A 22,036-nucleotide genomic window follows, 5' to 3' on the forward strand; every position below is an offset into this window, starting at 1 on the left:
TACTTTTTAGATACATCTAAATAATGTACATCTAAAAAAATTTTAAAAATGCTTAAAATTTTAAAAATATTCACTAAAAATTAAAAAAATAAAAAACAAAAAACTCAATTTTCAAAAAAATTGAAACCAAACACACTGATTAGGATTAAAATAGAAAATAATACTCTTTAAAATAAGGGGTTATTACATCCCAGTGATACCAGAAGAAAAAAAAATACAAATTCATGAAAAAATTTATAATTTAATTTTTAATATTTATAAAGTATCTCATTAATTTGTAATTATTTTTTTTTCCACATTCCACTAATGTGATATTAAATTCATGAAAAAAATTTACAAATTAATATGTATAAAGTATCTCATTAATTTGTAATTATTATTATTATTTTTTCAGATTCCACTAATGTGATATTTTCCCTTAAAATAATGATGTGTACTTTTCCCCAATATATTTCATTAATTATATTTTTTAAATTAGAAAGATCAACCACTGAATGTAATACTATATACAATCGTAAGAGTAGACTTATCATCAATTTTTTTTTTTTTTTCCCCTGAAAATTTGTAACATTTTAGTTAAAATAGTCAAAAAGTTAAACGAAATTATTACATCACTTTTTCTATTTTTTTATACTCTTTCTGTCTCAAAATATTAGTCTCATATTTCATTTTTCATTGTCCTAAAATATTAGTCAATTATCAAAAATTAAAAAATAAAATAATATGAATGTACTATTTTGCCCTTTCTTTTGAATTCATTAATAATATAAAAAGTGTAAAACATTTGATATTCCCAAAAAAATATACTATCAAAGGATAATTTTGAAAAATTAATATTTTTAAAATGCAATAACTACACTATCAAAAAAGTTATATTCCCCAAAAGAAACTATCATTTTAGAACAGAAAGAGCATATTTTTTCATAAAAAATAAAAAAATCAACTAAAATCTCTATTAAGGCCTTGTTTGGGAACATGCTAATTTAGTAACTTTTTGGTTATTTGGCTAAAATATGAACTAAAAAAATTACGTTTGGGATGACTTTTTGAATTTTTACGAAAATATGTGCAAAAAGTAAAGAGAAAACAGAATCTTTGACTTTTTGATATGAGTTGTTGACTTTTTGACTTTTTTAATAACTTTTTGACTTTTTGACTAAATCGGCTAGTTCCCAAGCGAGGTCTAATTTTTTTTTTTTTTATAGGTGTGACACGCACCTAGTCAATGGACGTATTTGGTGGTCCATCTATAATAAAAATAAAAATAATAAAAAAAAATTATTTATAAGTCCTATTAGAGAGACTTATCCTACATATGGTTCTACTAAAAAACTTATGTTCCCATAAGTCATGTGTGAAGTTTGTTGACACATTTACTCTCAATATTAGTTGTTAATATCATAAATAATGATAAAATCATATATAGGAAATTGAATATTATCATAAATTAAGTTTGCGAAACGTAACGTGACACTTACATAAACGTAACGTAACGTTACCATATCAGATGAGACATTACATAAACGTAACGTGACGTGACACCTATGTAAACGTAACGTGACGTGACACCTATATAAACTTACATGTCACGTTACGTTTCACAAACTTACTAGGCTTTGATTTTTTTAATTGAATGTGAAAATATTACTTTCTATGGTAACATTCAATTTCCTATATGTGATTTTGCCATTATAGTGTATAATAGTATATTAATACCATTTATTTATAGGGGTTTTTTTTTAAGGTCCCTCGTATTAAGATTTTATAGCATAAAGGACATCTAATATTTTCATAATGTCTAAGGTCCCTCAAGTTGATCCAGAGAAAATTGGTCCAGAGGAATTTTGAAAATTTCTCTGACCTTCAGGAGTGGCTGATGGAGGACAAAAAATGTATACAACATCGAGCTGATTACCGAAAAAAAAGAAGAAGCAATAACATAAGTGGAATTTGCAAACTAAGCAATAAAATCTGAAATCTCTAAAATGAAATTCACATATTTGCACCAGCACCTTTGTAAACAAATGACTCAGGCACCAATTGCTGATGTTTATAAGAGTGTTTAGATCACATATCTTGTAAGACATACACAGAAATGCACATGCCAGTATGTTGCTCTCGTTTTTTATCGCGTGATGCAAATATTAATAACACAAGACATATTCAATTATCTCAGCAAGTTAAGAGTTACCTTTATAACAGACATCAAACCAGTCTTGAACTGTAAAACACCCCTTCCTCACTATTAGGATCCAAGAAACCAAGAAATATTAGAGCCATTTCAAAGTTCATGAACATCTCTGAGTTTAAGACTTTGAACATTCAAATTTCTCTGGAAAATTTAAAATTTCTCTGGACTCCCCAAACAGAAAAATTCCCAGACAAACATTTCCAGAGATTTTCTTACCAAAGAATTTCTCTGGACTCCACAACCTAGAGAAAATTCCCAGACAAATATTTCCAGAGAAATTCTCTCAACCCAAAAGAATTTCTCTGGACTCCACAAACCAGAGAAATTTTAAATCCTTTACCAGAAAAAATTAAAATCTTAAACCAGAGAAAATTGAAATCAGAAAAAATTCCAGCTGATTCAAGATTAGGAACCAAATTTCTCTGACTTCGGAATGTGTTTTAACCAAATTTCTCTAACTTCAGAATTTATCAAATGTGTTTTCATAATGTGTTTTAACCAAATTTAGAGATGACTAACGAGGACAACCTAGTGAAACAACATACTAAAGTTGCTGAAGAAGCTGTCTCAGGTTTGATGTTGATCTCTAATTGAGATATATAGAAGGAAAAGAAACTTGTGCATTTCTGCCATTCTTTTTTTTTTGCTCTGGATATTTTTTTTTGTTTGGATCTCAATGAAAGGTAATAGACATATATATATATTAGGGAAGTGGGTTTTGAGTAGGTAGAGAGATAGGGAGTGTTGTATGGGTTCTATTGGGGAAAAGAAGGAATAGTTCTGGAAATTGATACCCAAAAGTTATCTGAAGAACAAGACGAAGGAGGGGGGCTGGGTTCTGTCGTTTACTAGTGTTGGGGATGGTGATAGAATATCTGGTATGTGAATCGAAATAGACGTTCTCTAAGTCAAATTTCTCTGATATATGTTTAGGGACCTTAGACATCAAAAAATAATATTGTGAATCTCTTCCATTACGAAAAGTGGGAGAGGGACCCTAGACTAATTTTCCCTTATTTATAACTCATAGGATCTTGTGGAATACATTCTTATCTAAATAGAACTTGAAATTCTATAAAAAATTATACAGAACTTAACATAACATAAGTATCCGAAATAGGACATATAAATATCTCCCATAAAAAAATGGACCATTTACATTGTTAGCATATAAAATTTGATAGCAATTTTTTTTTTAAAGCTTATTTAACCTATTTATGTCAAATATTAAATTTTACTTTTCAGATTTATTTTTAATATTTTAAAAAAATAACTTTTGATTAATACAAAATAAGAGAGTTCACCTTAGTCAATCCACTATTAAAAAATATACAATTATTATTTTAAATCAATTAAATTTTATCAAATTTTGTGTTTGTTCACACACTCCAAGTTTTGAGTGTAATGAACAAACACTCCAAAATCTAGAGTCTTTAATTCTTCTTCTCTTTCCATTTCTTTATTTTTATTTTATTCTGATTTTGTATTTAAACTCAACTCAAAACCCTAGCCAACTTTTCCATGCTCTGATCAATTCAACCCCATCTTCTATCAATTCAACCCATCTTCGATCGATCGATCTGTCTGAGACAATAAAAAGAGGGTTTTGTAGAGAAAGAGATCAAATTGGTGTATATGGATAGGATTGTAGGAGAAAAGTACAAGCTGGGTCGCAAGATCGGAAGCGGATCGTTCGGTGAAATCTTTCTGGGTCTCTCTTTCGTTTCAATCCTCTCTCTCTCTCTCTCTCTCTCTCTATTTATATTTTTAATCTAATTTTTGTGCTTACTCTATCTGTATTGTTTTTTTTTGCAGCCACTCACATCGATACTTGTGAGATCGTTGCTGTCAAAATTGTATGATTTCAAGCCAATTTGTTGTTCTAGTATATTATGAGCTACTGTTGGTTGATTGAATGTTAATTTTTTCAACTTGAGGCATTTATATTTTGTCTTGAAATTATTGAGTTTCAGAAAATTGAATTTTCATATTTTTATTAAGTTTGCTGAAAATGGTATATTTATATATACACATAATTGGAGAAGGGTAGGATTAGTTCACTTTGTCTTAATGCTCCGAAGTTAAAATTTTGCTAATCAATGGTGATTTTAATATAACCCATTTACCTTGATAGTATTGAACTTTACTCTGCAGAGGGGTTTAGTTTTTGTTAATTTAGTAAAAGTTTGTTCTGGATTAGTGCAATCATTTTCACACCTATATGTATACACACTAGAGGTGTAGGCACACACTACATGTGTGAAATTTAGGGGTTGTTTGGGATGACCTAAATAAGTACATTTTTTGTCTTTTTATGAAAAGATGTGCAGAAAAGTAGAGAGATGATGTGATGGAAAAAAGATAAAAAGATAAAAAGTGTGTACTTATTTAGGATAGCCAAACTTGGCCTTAAAATAAGTATTGCAGTTATTTAAAGCAATTTAGATTTGAGAGAATTGAAGCAGTTTAGATGGCAGGGTATTTTGGGAAATCAAAAAAGCATGACAAAGCTACACCAACTCAGTTGTAGACTTTATATAATAGTGTAGAATTTACAGCGTAGATATATAGATTTCCTTTTTCTTTTCTTTTTTCAGAACATGGAACCTTTTTGAATTGAATTACGAAGAAAAATTGGACGTTTGTGGTGATAAATTAGTGACTAAAGAAATAGGTTAATATTCTTTTAAGTAGCATTGGTATTCCGTGATTTTGGGTGTAAAGTCTTACTTGTGATTGTGTTGGTCTGTCTAGGTCATTCATCTTGGTCGACTTACTTTTAAACAACTTTACCTTTTGGTTTGTAGGAGAACAAGAAGACAAAACATCCACAGCTGCTTTATGAGGCCAAATTGTATAATATTCTTCAGGGAGGAAGTGAGTATATCATGGTTCTTGATTCATATTGGCAATACATTGATGCCCTTATATACACACTCACTAAATTGTGTTATCCTGTTCATTCACTCTTTGATTTTTTAATATTCTTTAGGTGGTATTGCCAACATAAGATGGTGTGGGGCAGATGGAGATGACAATGTCTTCGTCCTTGACCTGCTAGGACCAAGTCTTGAAGATCTGTTTGTTTACTGTGGGAGAAAATTTTCACTGAAAACAGTTTTAATGCTGGCTGATCAGATGGTAATGATAATTTCATTTTGTGGTTATTATTGTCTGCTTTAGCATATTACATTAATTGGAAAGGGACTCTTTAGCATCCAAAATCATTTTATTTGACATGACGTAAAGCGACTCTTTGGCATCCAAAATCATTTTATTTGTCATGACGTACTGTAAATATTCATTCACTTCACACAGTTTTTAGTCTTTATTGTCTTTCATGTTGCAAAGAGTATTATCTATATAGACACAAGTGGTCAGTGATATGTAGATTGTATATGACCAAGTTTGACAAAATATCCAATTAATTTTGCAATTTTCTTGTTTACTGGTTGCCCTTGTGGTTGTTGCTTGAATTGTTATATGCTTAAGATGATGAGTGTGACTAAAGCCAAATAGGCATAGTTGTCAAATCGAGATTCGTATCGTGAATCGAAATGACCTTGTACCGAATCGCGAATCGAATCGAAGTAAAGATTCGGTCACTTTTTTAAAATTACTTAAAAATATATATTTATACATTTAGATGATAAATATATCTTATGAATATGAAATATCTATGTTTAAATCAATGAAAATGTTATTTTGAGTGATAATCACGTAGTTTAATAGGTAAGAAGTTAACAAAATTCTTATGTATGATCACTATCTTACTTTTTTTCTTTTTAGATATTTCTTATCAACCATTCTTAATAAAGATAATAACCAAATAGACAAATTATCAATTTTCAAAATAACAATAATTAACAACGATATTGATATTTGAACAATAAGCATACATACTTTTCTAAGTAACAGAACAGTGAACAAATAATAAGAAAGAATTATTTAAAATATTTTATTTTAAAGCTTAAAACATTTTCAAAGGTATAACTGACCTCACATATGTAATATTCAATTATATTGAATTTAATAAAATAGCAATAGATAATTCATAGTGTAACTTTAATCTTAAACATTTTTAGAAGATATATTATGATTTTTTAAAGGGGAAAAAAATGAGAAAAAATGTTAAAAATATGTTGGATCTGAATGAATCTGATTGGATTCTATTAAAAACTTCATGATCACTAAAATAATAACAAATTATGTATATATGTTGGTTATTTTGGTATTAAACGCTATTATAAGTTGTATTATGTCATTTTCACTAAAAATATGGAGAAAGAAATAGTTGAAAATATGTCGGACACAATAATTTAAAAAATTACGTGAATCGTAAAAAGTGAATTGAATCGTGAATCGATTGTGAATCGTGCGACTCACTAGAAATTTACTTCCAAAATAGATTCACCCATACATTCGTATCGATTTTGCAAAAAATTCGAATCGAATCGTGAATCTAATCGCGAATCGTAAGATTCTGATAACAGAGAGATTCACTTATAGATTCGTATCGATTTTACAAAAATTGTGAAACGAATCGTGAATCGAATCGCGAATCGTAAGATTCTGATAACAGAGCAAATAGGTAATAATTAGTTCACTTTTTTTTTTTTGGTTTTTGATATATGAAATTACAGATTGTGAGAATAGAGTATGTGCATTCTAAAGGATTTTTGCATCGAGACATCAAACCGGATAACTTCCTCATGGGTCTTGGCAGAAAAGCAAATCAGGTAATGGTCATTGCTGTATACTCTTCTTTGACATCTAGCATGCATGGATTGTCATAATATCTATTTTCGCTGTGATTCCTTCATTTCAGATATATTATCGTCATAATCTCAATCTTGTCATGTTGATTAGGTATATATTATTGATTTTGGATTGGCAAAAAGATATCGTGACCCTACCACAAGCCGCCATATTCCTTACAGGTATATTTCTGATAACCAAGTTCATGCTTAAATTTCATGGTTCTTTGGTGTTCTATCCTTTTTGTTTTGGACATTGTATGTTGTTTATTTGTTTAGTTGTCTATGTTCCATGCAATGTATTTTTGTTTAAATACTTGGGTCAGAGGTTCCATAAATTGTTTATTCTTAATTTTTATGTTGGCTCACTTATTTCAAAGACATCCTTGTACCTGCTGCTTATGCATTGGGGACTGGTAACTCTTGCTTCGTTTGGGATAAATCTGCCTCCTTCCCCTGTTTTCTTTTATATATAATAGATGTTTTAAGAGCGAACATCTTTCTTAGTAGAGCAATCTGGAAAAAGATTAAGTATGGTAATTTCTCTACATTTTTGACTAGGAATGGTGACCATCACAAGAATCTATATATACATATATATACCCACCACAAACAGGTGGATATTTTGTTGTGCCAATATATCTGAAATGACAGATAGCTGACACATGAGCACTGTTTAACTCTCTATCCCTTTGTTCTTTCCTCCCATTATATGTGTAAGAGTTCCTGATGCATGCTTGGCTTATGTTCACAACTGAAAATATGGGCCCAATGTTCATTGCCTTTTGTATTAAACCTGAATTTGTTGCTTGCTTTTGAGAATCCTTGTCCACGTTGCTGTAGGATAATAATTTTTAAGTTCTGAAATTAAGAAAAATGACAAATTGCCTATTCAGGCTTTTATGTTGGTGACATTGACAATATGAATTGAACAACTGCTTTTTAGAGATTTTCTTCCTAGTAGTTGTTAGGACCTTTTCTATATTCCTGAATTTTTCTTTGCTTTTTCTTTGACACGGAGATGTAGTATCTGAATCTTATTACCCAAATAATATTGTCACTATCATCACTGTCAGTGTCAATGTTGTCTACAAGGATGCCCTTCAACTGGTCTATATAATGATCAGAAATGACACTGGCGTATTGAACTTCTCTTTTTCCTTGCTTGTATGTAAATGCCCAAGATATTTTGTTCTAAATACCCTCTTACCCTTCTATATTCATACAGAGAGAACAAAAATTTAACGGGGACTGCACGATATGCGAGTTGCAATACTCATTTAGGAATTGGTAAGTATAGAATTTCAATCAACTTGATTGTGTATATGGCTGAGCATTAAGTATTTTCTCATTTTTTGCTCCATGTCTTAGAACAAAGCCGTCGGGATGATTTGGAGTCTCTTGGCTATGTTCTTTTGTACTTTTTGAGCGGAAGGTATGTTTTTTTACTCACTTCTATTTCCTGCCAACTACATGAATTGTGTCCAGGCTTTTCATCACTTATCTGAAGTATATACTCAAGTCAATGAAAACTCTAGTAAAGTACATTTTTTAGCATGGACTACGCGCTGGGTTTTCCCTGTAATTGTAGACCCAAAACATATTACTTAAAGGAGATGATAATGGCTGGATTATACAATTTCAAAATGTTTAATATATGACCTGACTGATTCATTGGTTACTGCCTTTAGCCTTCCATGGCAGGGTCTAAGAGCTGCAACAAAGAAGCAAAAATATGACAAAATATGTGAGAAGAAGTTATCAACTCCCATTGAGGTATGTGAGTGATGTGTTTTGTGCCCTTTGTGATTTGAATAGGGAAAATAAATTTTGGCCCTGGAAATATGATAAATTGGAAAATTTTCGTGGAATGTCTTTTTTCAACTCGGTTACTTCTCCAATGCTATTCTTGAGTATTATATAACAATTTAATGGCGCACATGAGGTCAAAAAAGTATGATAGAGCCTTGAAAATTCTATTAGACGAAGAAAACCATTAAATATTATTTTGGAAATAAGAATGAGGAGCTTAATGAAGAAGCCCTTTTGAAAGAAGCTTTTCATGAACAAATAGAACTTTTATACTAAAGGAACAAGCATAAAAAAATAATCACTTTTATATTTTAAAAAATAAAAGAAGGGGACTAATCAAGCTTCTCTGCTTTAAATCATTCAAAATGTCTTTATCGACATAGAAATCCAAAAAAACCATGTAAATGAATTGCATTTACATCCAATGGAGTTGAGCCTATGCCAAATGATTAGAAGGCCTCTGTCCTATCTATTAGACCATGAACACCTTTCATTTGAACAAAAACACTCACATATTCCTTTCAGGGGTGGCTTTCTTATTTAATTTTGAGCCGTTTGCAGAAGAGTTATATCTGACACAGCATTCATTTTGAAAGGTTTTATGCAAGCCGCATCCAGTGGAATTTGCATCTTACTTCCATTATTGCCACTCTTTAACATTTGATCAACGACCGGATTATGGATTCTTAAAGCGCCTGTTTCGTGACTTGTTTACTCGTGAAGGTATCAACAAATTCAAATTCGTCAGATAGTTAGATGCATATACATTTCATTACTTGCAGAGCTGCAACCCACGTAGTTCGATAGCTTAAATGTTAAATGTTTAGTGGATTTTTTTAATAGTTGGTCTACATAACATATGAATTTGTGATCAGTTCATTGGATATCAGGGCCTTATTTATTCCTTACAACAATAGTGACTAGTTATTGTTTAGTAGTTGTGGAGACAATATTGTGACAGCTGTTATGGTCAATTCTGAAACTGAATGTGTATGTAGTGATGGTTTACTTATAAAGATTAGTCGAGGTAAATATGAACCAAATTGTGTGCTCTACGTCCTTGATACTTAAGTTGTGATTGCTTCCATTGAAAGTGCGTACCTGTTTTTAGGTCAGTAAGTTTTTCAAAGAATCCTGCTATAGTGTCAAAATTGTGAACAATTGTAATAATCAGTCAATGAAATGACTGAACCTTTAATATTCACAGCCTGACCAACACTGTATATTTTGTCTAGTTAGTCTTAATGTTTTGAGCCTTTGTAAAAACTTGTCAAATTATTGTATCTGGCGGAGGTTGCTCTGTTGGCTCAGCAACTCTCCACCTGGGTATGACATGAACACTCTGGCTTGGCATGTTTTCCTCACTAAAATCCCCCTTATGCTTCTTGGACATCAACTTACTTTTATTTTAAGTCATGGTACAAAAATAAGTAACATGGTGAGTTGGCTGGCTTCAGTGGACGAGCGTTGACTGGGCATAAATTAGTGTGAATGTGTCTTTGCTGTATGATTCACTTGTTCTACCTTGTCTGGCAGGCTTTGACTTTGATTATGTATTTGACTGGACCATTCTAAAGTACCAGAATACGCAGAGAACAAAAACTGAGCCTCAATCATCTGTTAGTATTTGAGTTTTATTTTGAACTATCATTAATTTAGTTTTTTTTTTTTTTATTTTTTTATTTACAAATATATAAAAATAAATTTATGTCGTTTCATTCTGTTTCATTGTACTATCTCAGACTTTACAGCCCGTTTCAGGGGTAACCAATAACAGGGTAATGCCTATGGATTTGGATAAGCATCAAGGTAAGTTGGTTGTGCAGTTTCAGTGCCTTAGTAATTTTATCTACAAGTTCTATTAAGGAATTTGATGTCTAAGTCCTATGTTTCCTGGAAAATGAACAACTTAACAAGTGACTATGTCTTTGTCGAAGATTGTTGAAAACTCTGTGATTTATCTCGTTTGTGTTTTTGTGTTTGTAACATGTTTAGTGAATTAAAAATAAATAAATTTGAAAGGGCATTTAGGTGCCCCATTGATATGATATTGTTCTATTATTCTTTAGAGCATGCAAGTACAAAAGTTTAGTTTAGAATTGGAATCAACATTTTTAATCAGCAGAACAATAACAGTAGACAGAAATTATGTGATTTGTTGAAATTGCATTAACTTTCTGTTTGTGTTTTGTGTGTACTATGTAGTGTAGAAGTAAGAATTGAGAAATGGGTTTAGATGTCCCGTGAAAATGAAATTTACCTTCTGATTTTAAGTATGATAATCAATGCATAATTCTGCTTTGTAGATTGAAGTTCTCACTCTGTATATAAACCTAAATTGACCTTCTGGTAACTAGTTTTGAGCTAAACAAACAGCACAGATATACTGTTGTCAATACGTGGTGATGACAAGTGCATGGAATGCTTCAATTTACAGTAGCTCTGTCCCCTGCCTTCGTAAATTTTATTTTTATTTTTTTTCAAAATCTGGGCAAGATGTGTTTGAATTTCATGGCACATTGTTTTTCACATTATTTGATTAATCCATGAAAGCCTTGCCCCAAATCCCTTGTTAGATCATGAAGAAAGCTGAAGTATTTTTATTTCTTTTCAAATTGGAGTATTGTGACATTGTTTGATTGAGCAAACCAAATAGGATGTTCTGTGAATTGAACATTTGGGTTCATGCCTTGTCTTTCAGGAGGTAATGATGCTTCTCACTCAGCTGAAGCTACAGCCCGCAGAGGATCAAGTAGTTTTGCTCGCCCTGACCTTGATATGCATTCTAGATCAGGAATGGCACGCAATTTGAATGCTGATAATCCCATTGAGAAACAAGTAAGCCATACTATGTAGAGTACATTGTAGTTCTTTTACTTCTATTCCATTTTCTCTTTATACATTCAGGACTTCATCGCTCATAATTCTCCTGGAAAACACGTCCACCCTTGTGGTACTTCTTATTAGTTCAGTTTACTACTGTATCACAAATGGCATTCTCTCCCTGGTTGTTGCAGTTTCCCGTTTTATTTCAAGGTGACTTGCCACCATTCAATCCATGATTTTTTCAAATTTGGTTGATGCAGGCTGTAAGTGATGCGCGCATGCCATCTACTTCATTTTCTCTGGCTGGTGCCTTCAAAAGAAATCTTCCAAGACCAGAGGAGCCAACTGAATCTTCAAATGTTGGCCGTGTATTTGGGAATAGAGTTGGTGCTTCAAGCAGCTGGATGCCATCATTGACGCGCATTTCTTCAGCCAAGTAATTGGTATGATAACCTTCTCTGATACATACTTCTTGTTATGTCTTATATTGTGCCATACTGCATAATTGATGGATGATTACATTATGTCGTGATTATTAATATAAAAGCTCCATAGGTTGTTGATCAACTACTAAAACCTGCTTTTTCTTTCTTATTTTTTCTTTTATCCACCTTTAGGTATGGATCTGAAGTACAGGATACACAGAATGCATTGCAGATTTACCAATGTCATGAAGTTAGGATTGGTGGAGTCCTTCAGTACCGGATTGCATTATGTATTTCTCTTAAGGTGACCACAAAATGCAAACAAACACATTCAATGGTGTGTTAGAACTTGACCTGTCAAAAGCTGGTTGGTTTTTGAGTACATAGATGGCAAAATTGACTAAAGCCAGTTGTGTGTTTTACTGTTTCATTGATGACTTGTAAAGTGTTTCTCCCATTCTTTTGTTAATTGATCATAAAAGTTGCCTTTGTGTTATTTGGTTGTTTTGACTATGTATTTCATTTAATTCAGGATTGAGTTACTTTCTATTTTATTGCTTTAATTCCTATGGATCAAAGCCCTGGATGTTCACCTGTGGATCAGTTTTAACCTTGGTACCCAAGTCCATCAGAGCGTGACCACACTAAATCTGGTATTGCAGGTATTTCAGATTACATCCTTTCCTGTGTTACTGCTCTGATGGGACTTGTCTGCTCATTGCCAAATTTTCTGTATTTCAGACTATTATACATGATGCAATGTAAATGTGGAAGGGCTCACTGGAAGTCTGATATCAGGCCAACTTGCTCGTTGCAAGAAATTCATCTCTTTATCAGTATACATGGGTCTGAAGCCTTTGTGTTTGGAGTTTCCCAGGTAATAATTTTGAATCCATTGTGTACAATGTACATGTTGTCATGCATACATACCATACTACTCGCATATTTCTGACAATGACATGGTATAACCGTTTCATTGAATTTTTTCTCGATACAGAGGTTCCAATTTTATAAGTTTTCTAAAGCTTTTTCTGCAGCTTTTTATTTGCTCATTTTGGAGGTGTCTTGTACACTGATTATTTATTTTATTTTGTATTTTTTATGTTTATGTTTTTATTTATTTATTCTTGGGGGGAGGGGGGTAATAGGTGGGGGGAGGGTGTAGGCGGCTTTTTAAACTGAACCACTATTTTGGTACTTTCCTAGATTCATACAGCATCACAAACTTTTGTAGCCTCAGATAATTCCACAGCATTTCTCATGTGGATTTTATATTTATAGTTTTTTTCTTGAGCTCTCTTTCATTTTCTCATTTAAATTGAAGTAAAATTTTACTTTTTAAGTTCTCTACTGACTTTCTTATTTCCAGGGTACAATTATTTGCTGCTGGTTCATTTTCTCTCATGTTTTCATGGCAGAGGGCTGTGGTTAATTCCAAAGTCTTGATATTCTAGGTTGACAGAAATTGAATACAGGAGATATTTCTGGAGAAACTGTCGTCACTTCAATTGCAGAGCGATTGGTGCTTTGTTGGTACCCAAATCTTCACTCCTTTTTTCTCACCTTTCTATGAATTGATAATTGTCTATCATCATGGAATGATTGGTCAATTATGATTTAATCACTCGTTGAAGATTAAAATGAGTTCTGTTTAGTTGGCTGACCTGTTCAGAAACAGTCTGCAAAGATGGTGTGCAAGGGGCTTGAAACAGATGGTAACAATGATGTTCTTTGTGGCCGTGGAGGAAGTTGCTCGACTTCAGAATTGAACAGGTAGTACGATCTATCTTTTTTGTTTTTCCCCTTTCTGTTCACCTCCGGAAGTGAGGAACAAATCCATAAATTTTGATGTTTCTAACCATGAATGTGGACTGGAAGAATTATGTGAACACAACCCTCAAACCATTCGTTGCTTAGTGCAAATAACTTCATCCATATTCCATATCGGGTTAATTATATTTTTGCTTGTCAAAGTAAGAGTCTTTTGTCATTTTGGTCCTCATTGTTTAAAATTTGTCGATTTGGTCCCCAATGTTTAAATTTTGTCAATCTGGCACCCAATGTATAGGAAATGTTAATTTAGTCCCCAATCAAACTCAGTTAAACATAATTTAAACATTGGGGGACTAAATTGAAACATTTTTTAAACATTGGAGACCGGATTCATGCAATTTAAACATTGGGGACCAAATTGAAACACTTTCATACATGGGGATTAAATCGGGGCTTTTCCCAAACTAAGCCTCTTTTGCATCCTATTTTCCAAACTAGGCCTAGTTTGGACGGAATTCCCAAACTAAGCTAAAGCGCTATTACAAATCGCACTTTCACTGTTTGGAGTCCAAAATGTGATGAATAGTGAAAGTGCTATTAAAAATCGCGCTTTTAATTAATAAAACGCTGTTGAAAATCACGCTTTTAACATAATTTTTTTTTGAAGAAAATGCTATTCGAAATAGCGCTTTCGCTGTTCATTCGTATTCGGAAGAAAACGCTATTTGAAATAGCGCTTTCACTGTGCTTTCTTAGGAAAACGTTTAAAATATATTAAAATGTGACCAAAGTAAAACACAAATGCTTTGTACCACAAATGGTAGTGTGCTTGTCTTGCACCACAGTGGCGTGGGTTTAATCCCACGGGAATTGCTACCTTTCAATTAAGTTTAATTTTTTTTTTTTCTTCCACTCACTCTACACTTTATATATTTATTATGTAATTTTTTATCAAAAAAAAGTAAAATGTTTGTTTGGTTAACTAAATTTTTTTTCTATAAAGTACAATTTTTTTCAAATGTCAACCACTATGCCAAAATTGGGCTTTAGCGGCGGTTTTTCACCGCCGTTAAAGGATGTAAAACTGTCGTTAAAACCTTTAACGGCGGTATTAACGGCGGTTTCGTTACTGCCGTTTATACTCGTGTCGAAAAAGGTACAACCGTCGTAAAAGGGTAAATTACCGTTGTTAAAAGTCGACAAAAAACGGCAGTAATATAGGACCAAAAACGACGGTTCTTTACTGCCGTAAATAGGTTCAAATTTTTTAAAAAATAATTCTCTCTTCTTGTACTCCTCATGTTTTGAACCCTTGACCTCTAATCTATACACACCAACCACTCCACCACAGCCACTTTATGCGATATATATTCCCTAAATAAATATTTAAACATTACTTTTGCTTTATTGTAGATGGTTATGTTCAACCTCTGGCCGCGCGTAGTCACCACTCACCGGAGTTCTGTCGACAAAGACCACTGTCATTAACGGCGGTAATGAGAGTGCTTTAGCGGCGGTTTCGTTACCGCCGTTAACAGAGGGCTTTAATGGCAGTTTTTTAACGGTAGTTTCATTACCGTCGTTGAAGGTACTTTGGCGTAGTGAACATGATTATTTAAAAAGTATTCAGTGTATTTGGTTTAAATTTTTTGGATTTAGTTATTTGAAAACTGAATTTTTTTATTTTCGTATTTTTTTGTTTTTAGTGAATATTTTTAAAATTTTAAACATTTTTTTTTTTTACTTTTTTAGATGCACCTTAGTTAGATGTATCTAAAAAGTAAAAAAATTATGAAAAAATATTTTAAAAAATTAATAAATACATAAAAATACAAAAATTGTATTGAAAAAATAATTTTGTATTTTTAGTATCTTTTTAGAAAATTATGCAAAGTGAAAGCGTACTCAAAAAATATTTTTTCAGCAAAATGTATGCTTTTAAAATGTACCAAAATATTTTAAAAGCGTACATTTTGTTGAAAAAATTTATACTTTTTTGTATTTTTTCACTAACTCTATACTTTATATATTTATGAAAAAATAAAAAAATGTACTAAAATATTTTGAAAGCGTACATTTTGCTGAAAAAATATTTTTGGAATACACTTTCATTGGGCATTTTTTTTTTAGTACATTTTGCTGAAAAAAATGAAAATTTGCTGAAAAGATACTAAAAATACAAAAATATTTTTTTAGTACATTGTTTATATTTTTATGTATTTATTAATTTTGTAAAATATGTTTTTACAATTTTTTTGTTTTTTAGATACATCTAACTAAGGTGCATCTGAAAAAGTAGAAAAAAAAATTTAAAATTTTAAAAATATTCACTAAAAACAAGAAAATATGAAAATAAAAAAACTCAGTTTTCAAATAATTAAATCCAAAAAATTCAAACCAAATACAATGAATACTTTTTAAATAATCATGTTGATATTTTGAAAAAAATTGTATTTTATAGAAAAAAATTTTAGTTAACCAAACAAACATTTTATTTTTTTTTGATAAAAAAATTACATAATAAATATATAAAGTGTAGAGTGAGTGAAAAAAAAAAAAAAAAAAAAAGAGTTGAACTTAATTGGAAGATAGCAATTCCCGCGGATTGAACCCACGCCACTGTGGTGCAAGACAAGCACACTACCATTTGTGCTACAAAGCATTTGTGTTTTATTTTGGTCACATTTTAATATATTTTAAACGTTTTCCTAAGAAAGCACAGTGAAAGCGCTATTTCGAATAGCGTTTTCTTCAAAAAAAAAATTTATGTTAAAAGCGTGATTTTCAACAGCGCTTTATTAATTAAAAGCGCGGCTTTTAATAGCACTTTCACTATTCATCACATTTTGGGTTCCAAACAGTGAAAGCGCGATTTGTAATAGCGCTTTAGCTTAGTTTGGGAATTCCGCTCAAACTAAGCCTAGTTTGGGAAATAGGATGCAAAAGAGGCTTAGTTTAGGAAAAGTCCCGATTAAATCGGCACAATTCAAATATTGAGGATTAAAATAAAACAAGCTCATCCTTGGCAGACTAAAAATATAATGAACTCTTTCATAATATGGCAAAGGTACACTAAAAAATAAAATTCTGCAGCATCAACTCATATAGAGAATACAAGCCCTTGTATGTCACTGGCATCTTTGCAATTGAACAATTTTTAAATTGTGTTTCGAGGCATCAGGGTTCAAACTAAGAAACATCTCCGCGCACAGAGGTATGCGGAGGTGAAATTACGTATATCTGATTACTAAAACTACATGAAAACTACACTGTATATATGCGTGGGTGCCCCTATCAAATGCTTATATTTATTCTAGTGTACACCCCATTTTGGTGTGAATACTATTTACGCCTTTTCTTTTTTCAAAAATCCCCTTCACTTTCAATAATAAATTGTCTCATTTATCAAATTGTCCAAAATAAAACGGTTTTTTCTCATTCGTCAAAGTGCTAAAAAATTTAAATATATAATTGTAAACGCATTGTGTTTGTATCCATGCATATGCATAGATTTTTGGAAGTTATATAATGTAAATTTATGTACATTTACACAATGCTCTGTTGTTTTTAGTAATAATTAGGCATCGTTTGGGAACAGGCTAATTTAGTAACTTTTTGGTTATTTGGCTAAAAAGGTAGGTAAAAAAACTTGTATGTTTGGGATGACTTTTTGGCTAATTAAGAAAAGATGTGCAAAAAAGTAGAGAGAAAAGAGAATCTTTGATTTTTTTGTATGGGTTGTTGGCTTTTTGGCTAATTTAGTAACTTTTTGGCTAATTGGCTAAAATAACATCTTGCCAAACGAAGCCTTAATAGCTTAACAAAGAAAGACATATAAAGTGTCTGTTAAAAAAAAAGAAGAAGAAGACATATAAAGTGGAATTCCATTTCTCTTCATTCATTGCATAGATGAACTGCAAATATTCATTCTATGACCAATCATTGTGAAGGAGCCACATTAACATATTTAAGCAAAATTTTAAAATTGAAATTGATAACACTATTATAAGCCATTGATTTTAAATTTTAATGTTGTATTATAACCTTGTGCAATGTAATGGAAAACACTATTGATTTAAATCTTTTAAAGTGATGGGGCTGAGTGAGCTTAATTCAAGCTCTTGCACAAGATTTAACACTCCAATTTTTTATTTTTCTGAGAAACAAGATAGATAAGTAATGCACTCAAGAATTTCTTTAACTATTGGTCTCGTTTCATATTTTCAGAAACAAAGTAATGAAAAAAAAAAAATTGAACAATATTTATTGTTTTATTTGTGTTAAAATATTTTTTGAAAATTTTAAAAATAATTACGAAAATAAGTATTTTTAGATTTTCCCTTTTTAGAAAGGAGGATGTTTGAAACCCTTACAAATTTTCTTCTAATTTGACCCAAAATAATATAGTATGTTAGAGCATCTCCAATGCACTAGGCATATAATACTTGTTAGTTAAAATGCCTAGTGTGATTCACTTTTTTCAATTCCAACGCACTAGGCATATGATTAGGCATTTTGGCTCAACTCATATTCACTAGCTACATGTAGCTAGCCTTTAACGCTAGGCAAAATGTATTCAATCATTAGGATCATTTTCCTCCATCTTTGTTGTTGACGTGACATTCTATAAAATTAATAGTATTTGGATTAATAGCTAAAATAAAGAGCATGGTTGGAGTAAAAACATAAAACAGTTGATAGGCAAAATAAAATATATACTTTATAGTAATATTTAGATAGGTAAAATGCCTACTACCGTTGGAGATGCTCTTATGTGCCTATTTTTAATTCGTTACATGTTCAATTGTACAAAACTAAACTCCTGTCTTACCATGGTAAATTTGGGAATTTAAATTGTGAGTCTTTAATATTTTTGTTTTAACAAATTGACATTTTAATTTATACTTCTCAAATCATGAATAAAAAATTTTCATATTTTATTTGAACAAAAAGACATGTAAATAGACAAAATTTCACTATTGATACAATGACTTTTATTTTTGTGCAGCCTCAAATCCTATGAAAGATTGTTTACTTCAACAAGATTGTGCTTGATGCTGTGTTTTATTGTAGATTTGGAAATAAAAAGGAAAACAGGTGAAATATTTTGCACTATAATTGGTTTTTATTTTTAAAAATTTGTCCATAATGATAATATTTTATTTTTATTTTTATTTTTCAAGCTAAATTTAGTATTTAAACAGAACATAACATGATTTCACACATTAAACATAAAGATAAAAACAATTAATATGAGGATAAAACTTTAGCATGACTTGGTTAAACTAAATTTAAATAATTTTTCAGATAGGCTGGTGTGACTTGAGCGAGTTGATTTTCTTAATTCTCTTTGTGACCAGATGTCTACTCCATTTCTCGTCAATTGCTTCCTTCAATAAGCGCGCCGTGTGCACTAAGAATAGAATTCCCATTAGACTACACCACACGATGACTGCAACTCCAATAGTATGACTGATTGGTTCTCTGTCAACTCTTGGTGTGATGACAACAATAGAAATTGCAAATGTTACTGCCATTGATGTAATGGTTAACCATATGATTGCAACAAGAATCCACATGAAAATCCTTTTCTTGAATGGCAATCCAGTTATAAGCAACAAGATTGTGCTTAGAGATGCGACAAATCCTATCGTGCTAGCACGAATGAAATATAGGTATAAATGTGGATAATTATAATCCATTATAGCATCTCCAGCACTATGTTTGTTTGAAGGTTCGTCTGAAGTGTCTTGCCAAAAGCCACCTGGAGGGTTCATCCCAGCTTGGAAAGCTATTGTTGCAATGAGCGTTGCAACCAACATTATTGTTTCCTTTTTCTTTGTCAGCCACTCAGACTGCCCGACATCCTTACCACGCATGGCTCCGGCTTCTTTGAGTTTTTTTTCAATATCATTTGAATTTTTCACATCTTTTCTAATTTGTGCTAGAATATCCAATGCTGTGTACTCGCTAGCATTTTTTATGTTTACGTCTAGTGTTGCGTTGGTAAGCAAGTAGTTTAAGGACTGCCAAAAACCAAAAAAAACAAACAAACTTGGAACTTTACTAACCAGCAAGTGAGGATATTACCACTAAATGGAAAAAGAAAGAAAAAACTTTAATACTTCCCATAATATATTAGTTAGTTGCAACTTTGGCTAAATCATTTTTTGTATTGTGTAAAAAAAAAAGAAGAAAAAACATTTGATTATAGTCATACCTCGACTTGTTTATTCGCCACAGCTAGATGTAATATAGTGTTGCCTCCTCCATCTTTAGCATTGACAAACTCTTTATTTTTAGTGGTATTCATAAGTATTTTCAGAGATTCTAACTGGTCACGCAACATACATAAATGTAAGATGGTCTCACCCCTATCCATCACAGCTTCAGCTGCATAGGGGTTGGCTTGAACTAATACTTTCAACACATCGACCTTGCCCTTCATCACTGCAAGATGGAGTGGATTTTTACCATTTTCGTCACGAGTTAGGCACATGTCAAGATCTACAGATATCAAAGCTTGTACAACCTCGACATGCCCTTTTGCAGCCGCAAGGTGAAGGGGCAAGCGGTGTGAAGAGTCTAGAATTTCAGCAAGATCTGGATTTAGACGTAGAACTTCCGTCACAAAGTTTGTATGCCCGCGTAATGCAGCCACATGTAGAGGACTCCTACCAAACCAACCAGAGTTCACTCTATCAAGAACTAATGGATCTTCTCTGAGTATTTCTTGTAATAATGTGACATCGCCTTGTATTGCTGCTTCATGGAGCCTCAGTTCCATTCTCTCTGTAACTTTCTCCATGACAATGAGTATATAAATATATGAGCAATGAACACAGGTATTTATAGGCACCCAAACACTCAAATATACGAAAGCACCTACTATTTTCCATTATTATTATTATTATTATTATTATTTTTTATTTTGGAAAGTTGCATGACAAATGCTAAGAAACTTCACAGAACAACATATGTGAATAGAAGTGATGAACAGTCAAAGGTGTCGTCTGAGAAGTGGATTGGTTTTTTAGTTTTTTTGACTATTTTAGCTTGGGTTAAAAAGCTTGGTTTGGGAATGACTTTTTGGCTTTTAGATTTTTTTGACTTTTTTTGTGAGAGAATAGTGTAATGATTATGGATTGAATGTAATGTTTTGTTTGTTATGACTAAAATAACCTATTTTATCTTTTATGGCTAAAATAGTCCCAAACTTATCCAAGCCCACTTGCCAAACCATGCCAAAGGCATAGTTGCATGGCATCTCTCCTCGTCGCTTTAGTAGACTAGTCTGTGTTCATACCTGGTACTATAATAATTACAAATAATAATAATAATAATAATAATAATTAAATAAATAAAACAATAAAAACAAATATTCGCCAAAGCATGGGAAAGGGCAGACAAACATTTATTTTATTTATTAAAATGTATTTGGATCATAGATTTTAGTAGAGATTTGAAAAATAAGAGAGAAATGGAAAATGTGAGAGCAATTTGTTCTCACATTTTTCTTTTTTTTTTTAGATCACTACTCAAATTTATAATTGAAACACAACTTAATTGTATATTAATTGGTTATTTGCCAAAGTAAATATGAAAGAGTGGATCGGTTTATTTATTTATGAGCACAAAATCCCAAATACTATAATAGGATTTTTAATGGGGTTTTTTTTTAAGGTCCCTAGTATTATGATTTTATAGCATAAAAGACATCAAATATTTTTATAATGTCTAAGGTCCCTCAACAATATTTTCATAATGTCTAAGGTCCCTCAACCTTGATCCAGAGAAATTTCAGTCCAGAGAAATTTCAGTCCAGAGAAAATTGGTCCAGAGAAAATTAGTCCAGAGAAATTCTGGTTCAGAGAAAATTAGTCCAGAGAAATTCTCTGAGTTGAAAATGTTAAGAATAGATTGATGACAATTCCGGGAAGGAAATGATCATGAAGGGCAAAGCTTGTGATTCAACATCAGAGGGTGGTTTGGAGATGCAACATGACATAGAGGTTGACGATGGAAATAAGATAAATGACAAACTCTATGTTGAAAAATCTTAATACCAGGGACCAATCCAGAGAAATTTTCAATCCAAGTCAGAGAATTTCTCTGGACCAACCCAGAGAAATTTCAGTTCAAACCAGAGAAAATTCAAATTTCTCTGGATTCATTTTAACCAATTTTCTCTAGATCACAACATCATTTTATGAAATCATTTTGACAAACCTTAGACCAATTTCTCTGAGTTC

At 31.7% G+C, this 22,036-nt stretch overlaps 2 protein-coding genes across 19 annotated transcripts; one reads left to right on the top strand and one right to left on the bottom strand.

Moving 5' to 3' along the window:
• Window positions 1-3,520: 3,520 nt before the first annotated feature.
• On the top strand, window positions 3,521-20,648 carry LOC114265412 (casein kinase 1-like protein 3). Of its 18 annotated transcripts, none has more exons than XR_003630334.2 (20): window positions 3,521-3,902; window positions 4,007-4,047; window positions 4,999-5,068; window positions 5,184-5,332; window positions 6,835-6,930; window positions 7,061-7,131; window positions 8,177-8,238; window positions 8,320-8,383; window positions 8,640-8,724; window positions 9,357-9,483; window positions 10,297-10,379; window positions 10,503-10,569; window positions 11,462-11,598; window positions 11,847-12,029; window positions 12,204-12,315; window positions 12,544-12,673; window positions 12,753-12,888; window positions 13,381-13,544; window positions 13,667-13,784; window positions 18,793-18,985. XR_003630334.2 is itself a non-coding variant. In XM_028206235.2 (15 exons), the coding sequence occupies exons 1-14, from the start codon at window positions 3,827-3,829 to the stop codon at window positions 12,024-12,026; spliced, it is 1,308 nt and encodes a 435-aa protein (XP_028062036.2). In that variant the 5' UTR covers window positions 3,521-3,826; the 3' UTR covers window positions 12,027-12,029; window positions 12,204-12,507. The 18 variants fall into 18 exon arrangements, 1 of the variants encoding a protein (XP_028062036.2); XR_003630335.2 differs by having other exon boundaries at window positions 13,430-13,544; XR_003630336.2 differs by having other exon boundaries at window positions 13,466-13,544.
• On the bottom strand, window positions 19,017-20,679 carry LOC114265411 (uncharacterized). Its single transcript, XM_028206234.2, has 2 exons — window positions 20,005-20,679; window positions 19,017-19,810 (listed from the first exon to the last, which is right to left on the bottom strand). The coding sequence occupies exons 1-2, from the start codon at window positions 20,590-20,592 to the stop codon at window positions 19,088-19,090; spliced, it is 1,311 nt and encodes a 436-aa protein (XP_028062035.2). The 5' UTR covers window positions 20,593-20,679; the 3' UTR covers window positions 19,017-19,087.
• Window positions 20,680-22,036: the final 1,357 nt, after the last annotated feature.

Source organism: Camellia sinensis, chromosome 11, assembly GCF_055761805.1.
Source record: "Camellia sinensis isolate YWXY chromosome 11, ASM5576180v1, whole genome shotgun sequence".
Lineage (NCBI taxonomy): Eukaryota > Viridiplantae > Streptophyta > Magnoliopsida > Ericales > Theaceae > Camellia > Camellia sinensis.